Source organism: Pleurodeles waltl, chromosome 5 (genome assembly GCF_031143425.1).
Source record: "Pleurodeles waltl isolate 20211129_DDA chromosome 5, aPleWal1.hap1.20221129, whole genome shotgun sequence".
Lineage (NCBI taxonomy): Eukaryota > Metazoa > Chordata > Amphibia > Caudata > Salamandridae > Pleurodeles > Pleurodeles waltl.
In genome coordinates this window covers 1,256,016,346-1,256,032,665 of record NC_090444.1, presented here as the reverse complement: position 1 = coordinate 1,256,032,665, position 16,320 = coordinate 1,256,016,346, and the positions used below count along the sequence as shown (strand labels likewise).

Here is a 16,320-nt window from a genome sequence, read left to right as displayed (position 1 = left end):
ATAAAAAGGTCCATAGTCCAGAGCACAACGAGGGAAGCCCATAGCAAGTGTATTGCGACAGAGGGCATTGATAAAGGCGTAAGTTGCACCCCTGTATCTACCATACCTGTACACACTGCTATCCGTTATGCAAAGAGTGAGGGGCGGATGCCTATTTCCAAAGGGTGGTCAAATCCTGGGGCATTGCTGGGGGCGAAAAGACTAAAAATGGTATTTTGTAACCAGGTAAGTAGAAATGGAGACAAGTACACCTTCAGCTACGTTTGTTTGTTAAGTTGCTGGAACATGTACCATTTTCTTGCAATTAATGACAAGGTTTTAAGATCTCTCACAGGTTCTTCTTTGCTCTGATCTCCAAGGTATAAAATGTAGATACTTCAAAAGAAATGTGTGCTGGAGGAGCGGAGTTCACATAAGACTCCTGGGGCCTTATTCACAAAGGCAACCTTACACTTTTGATGTAAGTTTACTATTTTATTGCTATTCACAAGCTACGAGTTTAGTTTTATGTGTAGTGTGTTTACAACTGCAGAGAATTCCGCCCATAAAAAGTAAGACAGTCTCTGTAGTCGTAAAGATAATACACATAAAAATACACTCGTAGTTTGTGAATAGTAAAAGTTTGTAAACTTACACCAAAAACAAAATGGTAAGCTTACCTTGTACACCTCTTCCTTTGTTAATAATAACTGCATGTTGTCGTTTTATGGGCTGCATGTAGAAGTAGCCACTGTGTGCTTCATGATGAGTGGTTGTTTCTAAAGTTTGCTCTTTACCAAGGATAGATTGATCACCACCTTTAGAACGAGACATATTGTGATCACCTTGGGGAATATTAAAAGTAAAAGCAGCATCCCCTTTGGAGGCGGCATTCATTAATGGAAGTAGTATGACTTCAGCCTCGATGAAGATTAGCTGATACTTTGCAGTATTTATCTGGGCACATTAGAGCTGTCAGATTGTCTAACTACACTTGAAGGACTTGGAACAATAGCAGTGCTGATACTAATGCTGGCAATTTCCCTCTTTTTTGCAGGTCACAGCCAGGGGATTTGGTCCATTGTTACAGTTTGCCTACACTGCTAAGCTGTTACTCAGCAGAGAAAACATCCAGGAGGTCATCCGCTGTGCTGAATTCCTACGCATGCACAACCTGGAAGACTCCTGCTTCCGCTTTCTCCAGACGCAACTTCTGAATCATGAGGATGGCTTGTTACTTTGCAAAAAAGACACTTTCTGTCAAAAAATGCAGGAGGAAGAAATCTCTGAAGGCGAGGAGGAGACCATGGAGTCTGAAACCTCGAAAATATCTTGCCCCAGGGACAAGGTGGACCTGGAGCCTTTCAGCTCTGAGCCCACGAGCAGGTTGGCAGATAAGGAGGAAGAAATGCAGCCCAACTCTGAGATGCAGAAAGATGGCAAGGGGCCTGCCGACAAAGACCCCGTGACGCGGTACCCAAGATATAAGAAATACCAGCTGGCTTGTACCAAGAATATCTATGACGCCTCACACACTAGTACCTCAGGTTTTCCAAGCACATTAGTTGACAAGAGTCCTGGCAATGGCCTCGCGCCAGGACTGCCTCTGGCCCATATTAAAACTGAACCTCAGACTGAGGAGAATGACGAGGAGAGCATAACTCTTTGCTTGTCTGCCGATGAGTCTGAAATCAGGGATAAAGAAGGAGACATGGAAATGGACAGAAAGCAGCCCAGTCCCACTTGCATCAATAGCTCAAAAAGTGGTTCCTCCCCTTCCTGTTTAAGATCATTTTTCAAGAGGACGAAAGGGGTAGAGTTGGTCGGATTTCATAGTTCTTCCCAGGAGCGTTTTGTCAGGAGCCCATCATGCCCTGTAGACAAGGGATCAACTCAGGGTGAACATAAAACGGACCACAGCCCTTTCACTGGCAATTATAGGGGTTCCCGTACACCTCAAAGGGATGCAGCCAACCTCACAGTGGGGTCACCCCTCAAGGGGCTTGGGTTTGAACCGGTCTGTAAGCAGGAAGGTGAACTGGACCGCAGGAGTGTTATTTTCTCATCAAGTGCTTGTGACCAAATAGGCACCCCAGTGCAGTCCTATCCTGGTGTGAGCAGTTTGGACAAAGAACTTCCTGAGCATTTGCCAAAGGGTCTTTGGGCAGGAGCTAGCCAATCACTTCCCAGTACGCATACCTACTGCCACAGCGGATTACTCTCCGATCACTTGCCTGGAAGGATGCGGCCAAACACTAGCTGCCCAGTGCCAATCAAAGTCTGCCCCCGGTCTCCCCCACTAGAGACGCGTACTCGAACATCCAGCTCATGCTCCTCCTACTCGTATGCAGAGGACGGCAGTGGTGGCTCGCCCTGCAGCCTCGCGCTGTGCGAGTTCTCCTCCTCTCCCTGTTCGCAGGGACCCCGGTTCCTGGCTGCTGACCATCAAGAAATGGGCATGATGGGGGACACTCTCTTCAACCAAGTGCGACCCCAGATTAAATGTGAGCAATCTTATGGGACAAACTCCAGCGATGAATCTGGGTCATTCTCTGAAGCAGATAGCGAGTCTTGTCCTACACAGGACCGGGGACCTGAGGTAAGAAATTCAGATGGCACTGCATGTCAAACACACACAGAAAAAAAGCCAGCTCCCATTGTGCTCTAATAGCCTCACACTCATGTGTGTGAAGTTTCATTCTCCAGGGCTGCCTCACATACAGAGCAAAAGGCGTAAATGCATTTTAAACCCCTTGCATCCTGCACAAAACACAATAACAAACACTGTGGATGGTTATTTAACAGTGCTTTGAAAGTATTCCATATTTCAGATATACGCGCTAGAAGGTACAAAATGTGCTACTTGTAGGCATTGTCAACTGCCTTTCAGTTGGTGAGTGACAGTGTTTTCACTACGGTAAGTCCATCATTTGTACCCATGCTTCATGCATGCGACATCAGAGCCACACAACAGCTATTTGAAGTGTTTTCCATTGTCTGCAGTTTCATAGTATAGAGATTACATTTCTGCACTACACCATGGATATGCCTTGTTGCGTTGCTCGTAAAAGGACTAGCCAGTAAGAAACGTTAACACAAACATCCAGCAGACCACATTCGGCCGCAATCAAAGCATAGATACACGGAGATCACATTGCGCCCAGCTGCATTTGCCACCAAGATATGCCACAAAACGTCTAACAGAAGGCAATAGGCACAAAGCCTCACTTAGGGGTACCAGAGCACAGGCCGGACCATATAGTCATGTTCCATGTTACTCCCAGCGACACTACCCAACAAAGTGATTTACAAAGAATCACCCAACAGCGCACATTAGACAGAGCATCGCCCATGCACCTAGCACTAATATACCACACTGACTTCCATATGGCTCCCACTATCATTAACCACCAAAATATAATGCACGAAAACACATCATTACATTTCTCACTAACTTAACGCTTTGAAACAGAATGTTTCACAATGTCAGAACTTAACCTACTACGAGTTGCACACAAAATGCATTACAGAGAACGTTCAACATAAATCAGTTCATAGCAAATATTCGACACTCTGGCAGCACTAAGAAGACATATCAGCCACAAACACTAGAGCACATTAGGTGGAACATCACACAAACCTTCAGCGTAGCTCATACACGGCAGATGGCCAGCAACACCATGGTCAAAGCAGGTTATTTTATAGCAAAACATCCAGATCACAGAAAGCCATTGCAGAACGTCCCCCATCTTGGTATGTTATTGTAAAGAAAAGTTCAGTAAAGTCATTGAACTAACTCTTTTCTGTAGCATGGAGGTCTATGTGTGACCCTGGAACCTGTCCAGGGCCCGTAAGTCAGCCGGTCGGTCTTGCTTGTATCCAGAGCGCAAGAAGAGCCGGACGGGCGACCACTCCTTTCACGCTCTAGCTGGCAAACTCTGGAATTGGCTCCCTCTCCAGTTACACATGAACCCTAGTGAGACCATTTTTAAGAAGCTTCTTATAACCTGGCTGTTTTGAGTGATGAACTATCTGTTATCAGGTTGCTGGCTTATTTATTCCTGAGAAGCCCTAGTGGGGCAGCCATGCACTCTATAAATGTTTGAACATTATTATTTTTGCTGGGCGATAAACAGTTTCCATATGGTTTCAGTTATTCATACTGCTAGGGCAAGAATTTTGATTAGGTGTAAGGGTCATAGATAATTTATGATTGCGATGAGAGTTACACTTAAGTTGAAGGGAAACAGTTGGGTGAGACGCAAAGCTATTGTAAGGGTTAGTGCAAGTAAGTTAAGCGTTAGGGCAAGGGTTTCAGTGAAGAAGAGAATTAGGGTCCAACTGAGCTTGAGTGAAGGTATGCCAAAAACAACTATTGCATTGCAGATAAATTTATTCTAGCACAGTGGTTGTGGCATTCAAATTAACGTTTGTAGTAGAAATGTCATTGCACAGGATTATCAAAGATCTGTTATACTGTCGCAGACTGCTAGGAAGTGGGCATGGCCTATGAGATGTGTAAACAATTGGTGTAGCCTTCCAGTTACTCTTCTCCTGCTTCGAAAGTTTACACCAAACGCCTAATAAGTAAGGCATTGCCACCCAACTATCCCACATGATCACAGATCCTTCTTTTACACATGAATCAAACACCCAGCCACACACACCAGTCAGTCTACGCTACACGGCTTTATCCCAGAGGAAGGCAAAACACAACATGCATATCACATAGGAAGGTTCTGACTCCTCCCGCCTGGGATAGAAACTTTAAGAGTGTGGGCAAAGGTACCCCTCGACATCGCTAGGAGAGCGAGTTAATATGACATATCGACTGCTTTGAAACTTCACGAGTAGAAGCCAGCTCAGATTGTTTGGATACACATTGCCAAGGGGAAGCCAGCTCAGATTGTTTGAATACACAATGGCCGGTCACGTTTTGTTGTTGTGATTAGACATGGGCAAAGTACAGGTTGCAGTCTGAGTTTAGCTCTTGAATGTAAGGGAAAGTTCATCACATTGATTTCTGTTTGTACTTAGTCCACCGCCTGTCTGTTGGGTGATGCAATCCCTTTGACCTAACCTAACACAGCATCCTTGCAGCCAGTCCATGTAGACATTTCCCCCGCGCCCTTTGTTTTGAAAGCAGTATTGCTAGTAACAGACCAATGAAGAGCTGTCTCAAATGTCGTATATAAAGTGGGAACTATAACAGATACTAGTCTCTGTCCACACGTAGCCCTTCACTTCAGGTGATATAGTTACCAACATTTCTTCAAACCATATTTAGTGCAGGAAGTTCACTCTTATCCAAGGTTTTTACATTGAGGATTACGTAAAGAACAAGAAGTTTGAAGAGCTGTTACTTCCATTGCTTTGTATGTTCCCTCTGCAGCGTCTAAAATGAATATTTCCCCTCTTCGAAAAACAGATATGAAAGTATGGCATTATCACGTTGTTATTTATTTATTCTAGAAGTTTTCCAGGGTGCCATAACATATTTCATGAACCTCCGTGATCTCATATTTTCGGCTACTTAAAGAACATTTTGTAAATCTATGAAGGCTATTTAGACCTGAAATCAGTGATGGCCTATTTCTCAAAACTTTCTCTACAAGGAAATCACAGTGATTTGTGCAAAAGGTTTGAGGCGGTCAGATTCTGATTTTAATCCATGAAATCATGATCTACAACTTTTTCTAGAAAAAATGTTCTTTTTCTAGTAACCAAAATGTTTGGTTCGATGGCATCTGTCGCTGTAGATACACATGTTGTGCATAGCCCGCCATCTGGTGTTGGGTCGGAGTGTTACAAGTTGTTTTTCTTCGAAGAAGTCTTTCGAGTCACGGGACCGAGGTACTCCTCCTCTTTGTCTCCATTGCGCATGGGCGTCGACTCCATCTTCGATTGTTTTCTTTCCGCCATCGGGTTCGGACGTGTTCCTTTCGCTCCGGGTTTCGGAACGGAAAGTTAGCTAAATATCGGAAAATTACGTCGGTATTGTTGCGTTCGGGATCGGCTTAGTTAGAATCAACACCGAATCGAAGAGTGAAGAGCTCCGGTACCCTTCGGGGTAGTTTTCGATCCCCCGTCGGGGCCTGGTCGGCCCGACCGCTTGTGAAACAACGCTGATGGAACGGACCCCGTTCCGTTTCTGTCCTAAATGCCACAACAAATACCCGTATACAGACCAACATTTGGTCTGTAACCTGTGCCTGTCGCCTGAGCACAGTGAAGAGACTTGCGAGGCCTGTCGTGCGTTCCGGTCCCGAAAAACACTCCGTGACCGTCGAGCCAGAAGACTGCAGATGGCGTCCACGCCGACAGCTCACCGAGAGTTCGAGGAACAAGAGGAAGAAGGAACCTTCTCGATCCATGACTCGGACTCCTTTCATTATATATTGTAGCTGCTGTCTCAGACTTATCCATACAGGGAGTCTGACCATCATAGCTGGGAACTGAAGTAGCTCCCATGTCCCACTGTATGCAAGAGGTGTTGTTGCAATATTACATTGTGCCAGGTACAGCCACAAGTGCTCAGGTGCAGTTTTCCCTATGTCCTTTACTTTTTTCATTATGCTGTAAATGTCTGGCTTGTGTCGAAAAGCTACCTCTCATTGCTGGAGTGTTCATAGAATTTAATCCACCTTCTGAGTCTCTCATTGTATTAGGAGTTCTTGAATCTCCTGGATTATGAAGTCAGGTCTACATCTTGTAAGATAGTGGCGTCTAAGGCGTTTAGACATCATTCTTGTTTGTTGGATGTTTGTATCTCATAAGAGAAAAGACAATCTGAATTGGGAATGCCAGAGAACACCTCCAAGGAGAGGTGTGTCTTGAATTTTTTTTTTTAAATGTAGCGAGAGCCTGTGGATTCCTCAGATCTGGGCTTGCAGAGTTGTAGAGTTGTGTACTCGTAACCCACATTGTTTGTCATGTTTTTCTTTAGTTTTGATTGCATTTTTGTTTTCCTGCACAGTACTACTAAGCAAAACAAATCAACATCATGTGAAAGCATCCACTGATAACAAACCACCAACTCCCTGAGCCCCACATCACCACCTCCCTCGACCCTTGACCCCTCATGCATACAGCTAAAGATTTTCATCACATACCAATCTTCCAAGGCAGTACCAATTCCAAACTGGGAAACAATAATGTGGTTGATTAGTCTGATGGTTATCAGAGATAGCGGACATGTTTGGCCTCCGTTGTCCTTGTGGATCTACTCAGTGGGATTGTTGGTAAGGTGTCATGACCTCTTGGATGTTAAGTGAAGTGGTCGAATATTGGCATTACTTAGCAAATATCTAAGCCTAGGGCTGTTTTGAACCCAGTGGTAACTATTCCTAAAATTGAATCATACTGCCATGTTTCTTGCAGGTAAGGTAAATCATGCATGATATGCTTTACTGTAAATCCAGATCTCACTTGACCTTCACTCACCAAGAAACATGAATACCGGCAGAGCAGTGTGGCCTGCTGTCTGTAGTTGCCCCAGGCCTCCAACAGACGAGGCTCCAGTCAGTGGTTAGGATGTTGAATATGGTTTGCTACTAAAAGATAGCTTGCCTTACTTACAGAAACAGTTCTCTTAATCCAGCGCTGATGTACAAAAGATGCTTCTCATTTTGGAATATCGAGTCGAGAGACTAACCGTTCCTAGGAATAATTCCAGTCGAGCGAATGCACAGAATGATTTGGTAATAGTTTGAGTTCAATATGTGACCCACAAATCACAAATATTGCGTTTTATGAAACATTCAGTTTGTGCTTCAGTTGTGACTTAGTCAAATTCCAGCAGCATTAGAACAAAACTATGAAGTGGACTGTTAAAAGCACATCATATTGTTATAATTAATTCAGAAGACTGTTATTTAAATAAGAAATAATTTATGACCACTGTATTTTATATTCCGGAGCACACGTGCTCCAGTTGTGTTACATCTACGGTATGGTATATGCGGAAGCAACGAACCCTGGAGGTGGCCGTAATCGCTGCACGCGAGCGCAACAACTGAGGCCCCTGAAAGGAAGGAGCATGATACGATCCGCAAAGGAAACCCACATGGAACGTGTGGGTAGCACGCATAACACTGATGTTTGGCTTCATTGAAGGCTTGAGTTAGAATAAGAAGGATCAACAGGAGTAAAGACTGCTTTCAAACTGCTCTTAGATGTTGTTGTCCCAGTGTAGTCTGATGAGGACTAAAATGAAATAGGCCGAAACGCGTCAACAACATGTGGATTTCAGCAGGGTTGGGTAGAAAAATGTAATTGATTCCATGGAAGTATATTGGAGAGTGCAAAGAATTTCAGGAAATAACTGGTCTGGACTTAGCACTCCTCATCAAATTTACCACAACCATTGCTAAGAAGTGGATAACACCTCTATGTTTGTTGTGTACCACTACCTCCGATGGAGGAGATTTGTTTGGGACATTTTTCAGAATGAATTGGTGATTTGTTCTGTGTTGCTTTATGTAGTTGATGTAGTTTGATGTGACACCAATGTTCTTTTGTATTTGTAGTTTATGTAACAGGGACAATTTGTCCCATTGGTGATTCTCTTTGTTCTATATAAGCAACAAACTCATTTTCATAAAGAAATAATTAAGCCAAGATAATATTGAGTATTTTTCTTGTTAGAAATTAGTTTAATTTATCCCAGCCGTATGACCAATGTTTAATGCATACATGTATACTTACCCAGGTCAGGTAGGGTTTTTGGGTAAACCTCTTTTTTGTTCCAGTTGTGTTACAGGTCAAGGTTGTGCTATGGTCACATTTTTGTTGTTTAATCCGAGACATGCACAATGTTTTTGAAGACCATTACCTCAGCTAATGTAGAAAAGCAATTTAAAAAAAAACATCCTGGTATAACGGTAAAGGGAAGATGTTTCCCTTACCACTCTGAAAATCTACTGACTTTGTATGAACTCCCATGAGAGTAAATGAATGCAAATTAAAAAAATCACCTCACCTAGATTACTTGTTGTTGGATCAGAACTTAGGAAGGCCCAAGATATAGTAGCAAAGGTTGATATACATCAGAGAAAGATCAAACTACACATACAACCATGTTTGTGAATCAGGCCACAAGCAAAGCGGGTGATTGTTATGGATACTTCAGGATCCATGAAGGTTTGTTGTGCGATCATCAGATAGGTCTTCCACTGTGGGAGTTAAAAGGTCAGCTACCATTATAGGTGGGAATTCCATCAATGAGAAGGACATTGCCTCAACCGGTCCATAATTAAAATCAACTCCAGTCCTCCATGTTTAAACGTAAACCTGAAATTCAAGCTTCGGTATCAATCAGTGCACAGGATAAGACCGCATAATCGTGCAGTCCAGTGTCTGGCTCAAGAAGCATGACAGGAGTGAGATCAGCTTGAAATGTCCTAGGTGCTACCACAGCAAGGCATGTTGAACTTTGTTTAAGTACCAAAACAACATGATGTTAATGCGCCGAATGCCCGTTGAAGGACTTTAATCAAATGCATCACAACATTTTAAACACCAGGAGCGAAGAGGCAGTTGGGTGGATACAGTCCTGTAAATCCAAGACCGAATTTGATAAGTTGACAGTGATTGCAACCGACCTTATTATCTGAAATGACTCATATTGATACCAATCTTGTTGACGTAATCCTTTCATCCTGATCTTAGATGAAGAGTCTCTAAAGTCATCATTGAACCTTTGCTCAAAACTCCAGAGGGCTTACATGGACAAACATATATTGTTAGATATTTGTCTTTTTCTGGTGGTACCAAAAGTAAATTAGCATACAGTCTTTTTTGCTGTGAAGAAACGCTGGTGCTTTTCTTAAACAGTTCATCAGTGTTCATTTTTATCAACATTGAAAGGACAAAACCCTGAGTTGGTCCTGCCTGTCCACAGTTCCCTTGTTTGGGCACCTTCACTAACTAAACCTTTTTATCAATTTATAAACCAGGTTATAAGAAATTTAGCATTAGACTCAGTGTTCTTAGTTGCCAGATCTCAGGGTCTTCGCTTTAGCTATTTTCAGTCACTGAAAAATGATTTGACTTTATTTTGTGTTAGAAAAAACGCTAGTTTTATTAGAATATCATTTTCGTACGTTTAAAACCAGCCAATTGGCTCAATTTTCCAATGTTAACAACTATGGAATAAAAATGAATTTAAATATATCTTGAGGGTGGGTTGATTTTCATGAAGTGATTCCTTGTCAGATTTCGCCTTCTTATTTTTGGCTACTTTCTATCAATAAAAATGAGGACTGTAGATACATGTTGGATCAGTACTAAACATTTACATTTTCTAATGTTAGTAATACTTGGGAAGTTTTCACAGAGTAAACTGGCGCTTCCTGCCCTAGATTCACTAGATGTTTCACCCAGACGGTGCACTGAACAGGGTGAAAACCCCCAAAATACCCTGTGATCAGCAACAAAGTTACTGATACATTATGATTAAACTCAGACACACATCCAGCTGATATTGATTCACAGTCTAAATGTTTTGTGATATATAACCAGGATTTATTACATAATGTTCAATTATCCCTGATACCTCTAACAAACTGTAATACATATTGTGACTATTCAGTGTAGAAATCAGGCCTTATAATAACCTCATCAAATCAAATCTAATGGTATAATGTATTATAGCTCCTCCACGTCCAAGTTACATTTTCTAGCAGAGCATTTTAATAAATTTAAAAACGTCTGCTGCAGACTTGCTCAGCCTTCCAGCTAAATGTAAGCGTTTCCAGCGTGTAGGTGGAATTTGAAGTGTGGTACTGCAGATAAAAGCAAAGTTCCTTGAATGCACAGGGTCAACAAGCCTCGCGACACACAAGCGCTAGCTAAATTTCCTAATGTAGAAATAAACTGATTTATCTTCAAACACATTTTCCTTGGATTGTTTTGATTTTCACCCGGCTGGCACTGAAAGTTGTTCGAAAAGGTGGGTCAGCAATACTTACAAATTAGCTGTTTGCCAGCGAAAAAAAGGTGCCACATCACCAGGTCTAGGGTCAGCGTTCCCGTAACCAAAGGTACTGTTTTCTCTGGCAGGTCTGACATGGTGTGCTGGACCTGTGCAAAGTCTGCCATATTACGTAACCTGTCTGATAGGGAAAGTTCCACAAGGGAATAGAGAACGAGGCCAAAGGTCAGCGGCAGCGATGTTCAGGCAACACAGCCAAGCTCCGTCTGGCTGCGGTTTTGTCAACAGCAACTCAAAGCGAGAACAGTATAAAGTAATGGTCGAAAAGATGCAAAGGCCTAAAAACCTCTCAAATTTCTTTTAAAATTAGCCAGCATCATGAACCACGCAGTGAAAAAAATAAAGCCTAAAATGGCCCCTGCACTGCACCAAGGCCAAGAGAGTCAACAGTTAACCTTTCCTTATGTGGTGCCACATTCCATCTCCATCAGGGCACAAGTCCTGAAAAAAGAAGTGGGGGACGGGGGCTTACGAAGTTAGGCAGTATGCAAGTGACATCAACATCAAGTCATCACAGGAAGTAATATCATAACCCATGATGTCACAGGAAGTGACATCACAAGAAGTGACATCAGATCTTAACTCTTCACAGCATTTCGCAGGTCTAGCATGAGTATATTTGAGAGCATTATGAGATTTATCAAATGAGATTTTGTGTCTGGTTTGTGCCAAAATTATAACGCAAACTGACACAATACATATTCCTCAAATTATACTTTAAAAAAAAAAAACTCTCCCACAAAGAAGTTTGCAACAAGGAGAAACAAATCAGTAAATCTATTCTGCTTAATTTGTTGCAAAGTCTGAATTTTTAAATATCTTATGGGGATAAGGCATCTGCTGCAGAGATCTTTGTGTGCCCAGTAAATCTCAAGGAACAATAATAATGGTAAGATAACTTTGGAGGGTAACACATTTGCTGGAGAGACCTGTATATTCTCTAGTCCCAGTTTTGAATCAAAGTAGCGTAGAGGGTTAATGTGTCTCCTGCAAATCATCTGCAGACGGATTTTAATTTTATGTAACTAATTAAGTGAGTTACTGCTTTCAACAGAGACATCTTTTCTTACTTGCAGTTTGTAAATTGTAATCCTTCTAATTCAGCACAGTAAGCTATGAAGGAAATGTTACTGCTACACCTTGTAACCCTTACTGTCTTATGTAACACATCTTGGGCATTTGATTTACACATTAATAGATTTTATTGTCAATGTATAATGTGTAAGCCCAATGTAAAGCGCTCTGACACCATGCATTTGGATACGTAGCGCCATAAATGAAGTAAAACAAAATAGTGGTATTTAAATTATTTGTCTAACTAATGGGACATACCAACACATTTGAAATTCTTACAGTGCATGCATATCTCTTAAATATAGGGGCTGAACACTGTAAAAAGTATGCCTCTCTTAAATATTTGTGAAATGATAACAACATTTGCATCTAGGTGTGAGGATCATAGAACTCCTAGTCAGGAGAGTGGAACAAAAGAAGGCCTGATGGCCCCTTAAATTCAGTCTTTGTTATGGGCCCAGCAGGATTCTGAAACATAAATGCCCTCTCGTCATCTGCACGTTGCTCCTCGAAAGGAGAGCAGACAAGTTGCAGGTGCTGCTGAATGTGTCCCATTGTCTGAAAATTACACCACAACATATTTAGCATCAGTGGCGCCCACTTCTTGCAGGGTGGTTGGCGTCCACCCTGTGAAAATAGTGGGTGGACGCTGTGTACTTGCGTGTACCCCCAACTTGTACCTTGATATCCATCCCGGCTGTTGGATGTCCAACGGCAGGACTTTAAGGAGCAAAGTGGCGTGGCTGAGTGGCAGCCATTGTGTTTCTCTGCTTCCACTCAGGTGAAAGAGGGGGAGACAAATTCCCGTAATCTGATATCCTGTCCACGTTGGTGGGACATCTGACTGCAACAGTGGGAGCTACCTTAATCATGCTCCTCATAGGCAAAATTAGGCTGCTTTGCATTTCCCTACAAAATACTAAATCCCCCATCGCTGAAATATGTTGATTACATTTTCTCTCATCCCCAATATTTGAGGACTAACAAAGAAATACCAAATTGTTAGAGCAATTCACCTTTATCTTGGTGTAGTCAAATGACTGGGTGTTATTTTAAAGGCAGCAGTTTCCTTGCATTCCTAAATTCATTTGATTATGTAGTACTTAATTGTAAAGAGCGGGATGGGGTCGTTCTCATACTTATTGTTATCAGTTCCCAGCTTGTCGTGCTAGGGGTTGCATATTTAATGCCCAGCTGCATTATAGTAATGCTTTTGTGGGCTTGGGTCGGTGTCACCCAAAAGGAACCTTTAAATATTTCATCCAGTTCAGAGAGTAGCCATCGCTTTGGAGATTAACTTAAGGAAAGGTGACCATATCAGAGTCACAAGTGTGATGACACCTTATTTCCTTCTAGTTTCGGATAGATTCACATTTCACATTCTCTATCTTGCCTGATAGTGTGTTCTCCATGAAATGAAACCCCTAATAATCCCCATAAAAAAATCTTACCGTGATCGTTTCGGGGTTGATGGTCAGCAAAAAAAGGCTCCAAAAAATAAAGCAGGTGAGGGAAAGGGGCAGAAAAACAAAGTGGCCGAGCTAAAATCAAAAATAAAATTGTCCATTTGCTGGAAAATGGTGATCCTGTTCCCTCCCTCGCATAGACACGGAGGGAGAGGTTAAAGCCTCCTGATTGGTCCAGTAGATAAAGACTCCACATTGCACACCCCCGCCAGTGAGATGGACTTTGGGACTTCGAGTATCTCAGTGGCCAAACCCACATTTTAAGTGCTCAAGTTCCTTCCACAGTGAGTAAACATCTTCATTGCCTTAGTAATGTAGGTCTTCCTTTACTATCAGATTACTAACAGCCAAACCAATTCATTTAATCTAATTCTAAGCATCAAGTTACTAGCAGTCTGGCTCATACTCGTGTTTGCTAGCACAAATAGGTTTCTGTTAGGAATTGATGTAAATTAGCTTTTCATTTCTATATGTAATATTCTATGGCCTTTGTTCTAAGGTTAATCTTTACATAGGAATGAGCTATTTTTTCTAAAGTTTGATAAAAACGTCCTATAAAAGACATCAAAGTCCAGAGAATTTCCAAACCATAGGCTGCTGAATACTTATTTACCTTCCACATCGATTACATCAGATTTCATCATATTGCTATGAGTGTCATGTAAAGGAGGATGGAATAATTCCTCAATTAATATTTAATGCACCCAGCTTTGTTGCCCTCGTGCTTTTGCTATTTTTTAGATTTAACTCTTCTAAAACGCGTTCCAAAATGTTTATTTATTCTTACTACATTATTTAATTAACATCTCTGATCTTAATCATTCCATACATTTTTATCCTCGCTTTGGACATATTTGCATGAACTTCCAATGATTTTCCAATATGTTCTAAATTCCAAATTTTGAAATTCTATCTTGACATTGTGGGGGTCATTCTGACCCTGGCGGTAATTACCGCCATGGCGGAGGTCGGCGGTAGCACCGCCAACAGGCTGGCGGTGCACCGCTGGGCATTCTGACCGCGGCGGTTCAGCCGCGGCCAGAAACGGCCGCCGACGACTTTCCGCTGCCCTTGAGAATCCTCCATGGCGGCGGAGCGCGCTCCGCCGCCATGGGGATTCTGACACCCCCTACCGCCATCCAGTTCCTGGCGGTTCTCCCGCCGGGAACAGGATGGCGGTAGGGGGTGCCGCGGGGCCCCTGGGGGCCCCTGCAGTGCCCATGCCCATGGCATGGGCACTGCAGGGGCCCCCGTAAGAGGGCCCCAAAAAGAATTTCAGTGTCTGCCTAGCAGACACTGAAATTCGCGACGGGTGCAACTGCACCCGTCGCACCTTCCCACACCGCCGGCTCAATTCTGAGCCGGCGTCCTCGTGGGAAGGGTGTTTCCCGCTGGGCTGGCGGGCGGACTTTCGGCGGTCGCCCGCCAGCCCAGTGGGAAAGCCAGAATGACCGCCGCGGTCTTTCGGCGGGAACCGCGTGGCAGGCGGCGACCGCCGTCCACCGTGGTCAGAATGACCCCCTGTATGTGTTTCGCTAATCAGCCCACAGCACATGTTGAACCTCTTCGAGTTCCTTTCTGCAGAGGGTAGAACAGTGCCGTCTTAATAATTATCCACCGTGAGTAACTAAAATCAATACATGGGTACGTGGCATTTAGTATGAACGAGTTAAATTGTTGTTGCACAAATAATCTTTAGTTATTTCAGCACCATTCACTATAACTAAATCATGGCACTTCCTGCTCTTTTTGCATTCTTATATGTATGTGTCCTGTGCCTGTGCATCTTGACATAATTCTTATTAATTTCCCAACCACATGACCGACTGATCTATAACATTCTTGTTTTCTTCTTATTCTAAACCCACTTAAATCCACTTAATTCACTTTAGTCTGTTTTCAGGAAAACAAGAATATATTGATCATTGCACACATTGGAGTTATGTAAGTAATTAGATTTTTTTTAATTGACAACCAGTGTCTCTGTTTTAGTTATGAGTTGGCTCCATCATTGAGGCTGTTTTTGAGCTGGTTAATTTATCCACCTTATGAGCAAACAGTCTTCCACGCAAATGCTGCATTCCTGGTGTAGTATTTTCCTTCTTCAAATTCTAGTTGTGTCCGTTTCCTTCTCAGAATGCCACCTGAGAGCCTTTAATTGAAATATTTTCTAATGATGGCAAATCGTTCTTAAGCTTTTCTAAGTCTTTCTTTATTATGTTTTGTTCTCTGTGAGGTATAAGCTATTACTGTCCTACTTAGGTAATATTTTATGAAGATTTTAAGGTTTTCTAAGCAATGTTACTTTTTCACTGATGTTTCATTCCCAATGTTTAACCTTTTTCTCGTTAAATGTTTTGTTAATGTTTCACTAACCTGTGCTCACCCTCTGGTATCTTGGCACACAGCAGTCAGGCTTAATGTAAGAGGCAATATGTAAAATATTTATGCAACGCTTACAGTGTTGGACCTGGCCCTTTTTGCAGAGTTATCCCCAAAATGTTTTGCTTTCTTCATCCTATTTTTTCTGACTTGTTTTGGTTGGCTGTAGGACTCTAGGCACTTTACCACTGCTAATCAGTGTTAAAGTGCATATGCTGTCTGTCTAAAAGGTATTGGTGATTGGTTTATCCATGATTGGCATATTTGATTTGGTCCTCCAGGTGTGCACAGGTCAATAAATGAAATGTTACTAGTGCACCTGCAGCACTGATAGTGCCACCCACATGAGTGGCCCTGCAAACATGTCTCATGCCTGCCATTGCAGTAACTGTGTGTGCAGTTTTACATTGCCATGTCGACCTGGCA

At 42.5% G+C, this 16,320-nt stretch overlaps 1 protein-coding gene across 1 annotated transcript in view; it reads left to right on the top strand.

The window, feature by feature from the left end:
• Positions 1–16,320, top strand: part of BACH2 (BTB domain and CNC homolog 2) — a 524,494-nt gene that overhangs the window by 462,833 nt on the left and 45,341 nt on the right. The window contains exon 5 of the mRNA XM_069235503.1: positions 1,037–2,578. Coding sequence (XP_069091604.1) covers positions 1,037–2,578 — 1,542 coding nt within the window. The remainder of the gene's footprint in view (positions 1–1,036; positions 2,579–16,320) is intronic.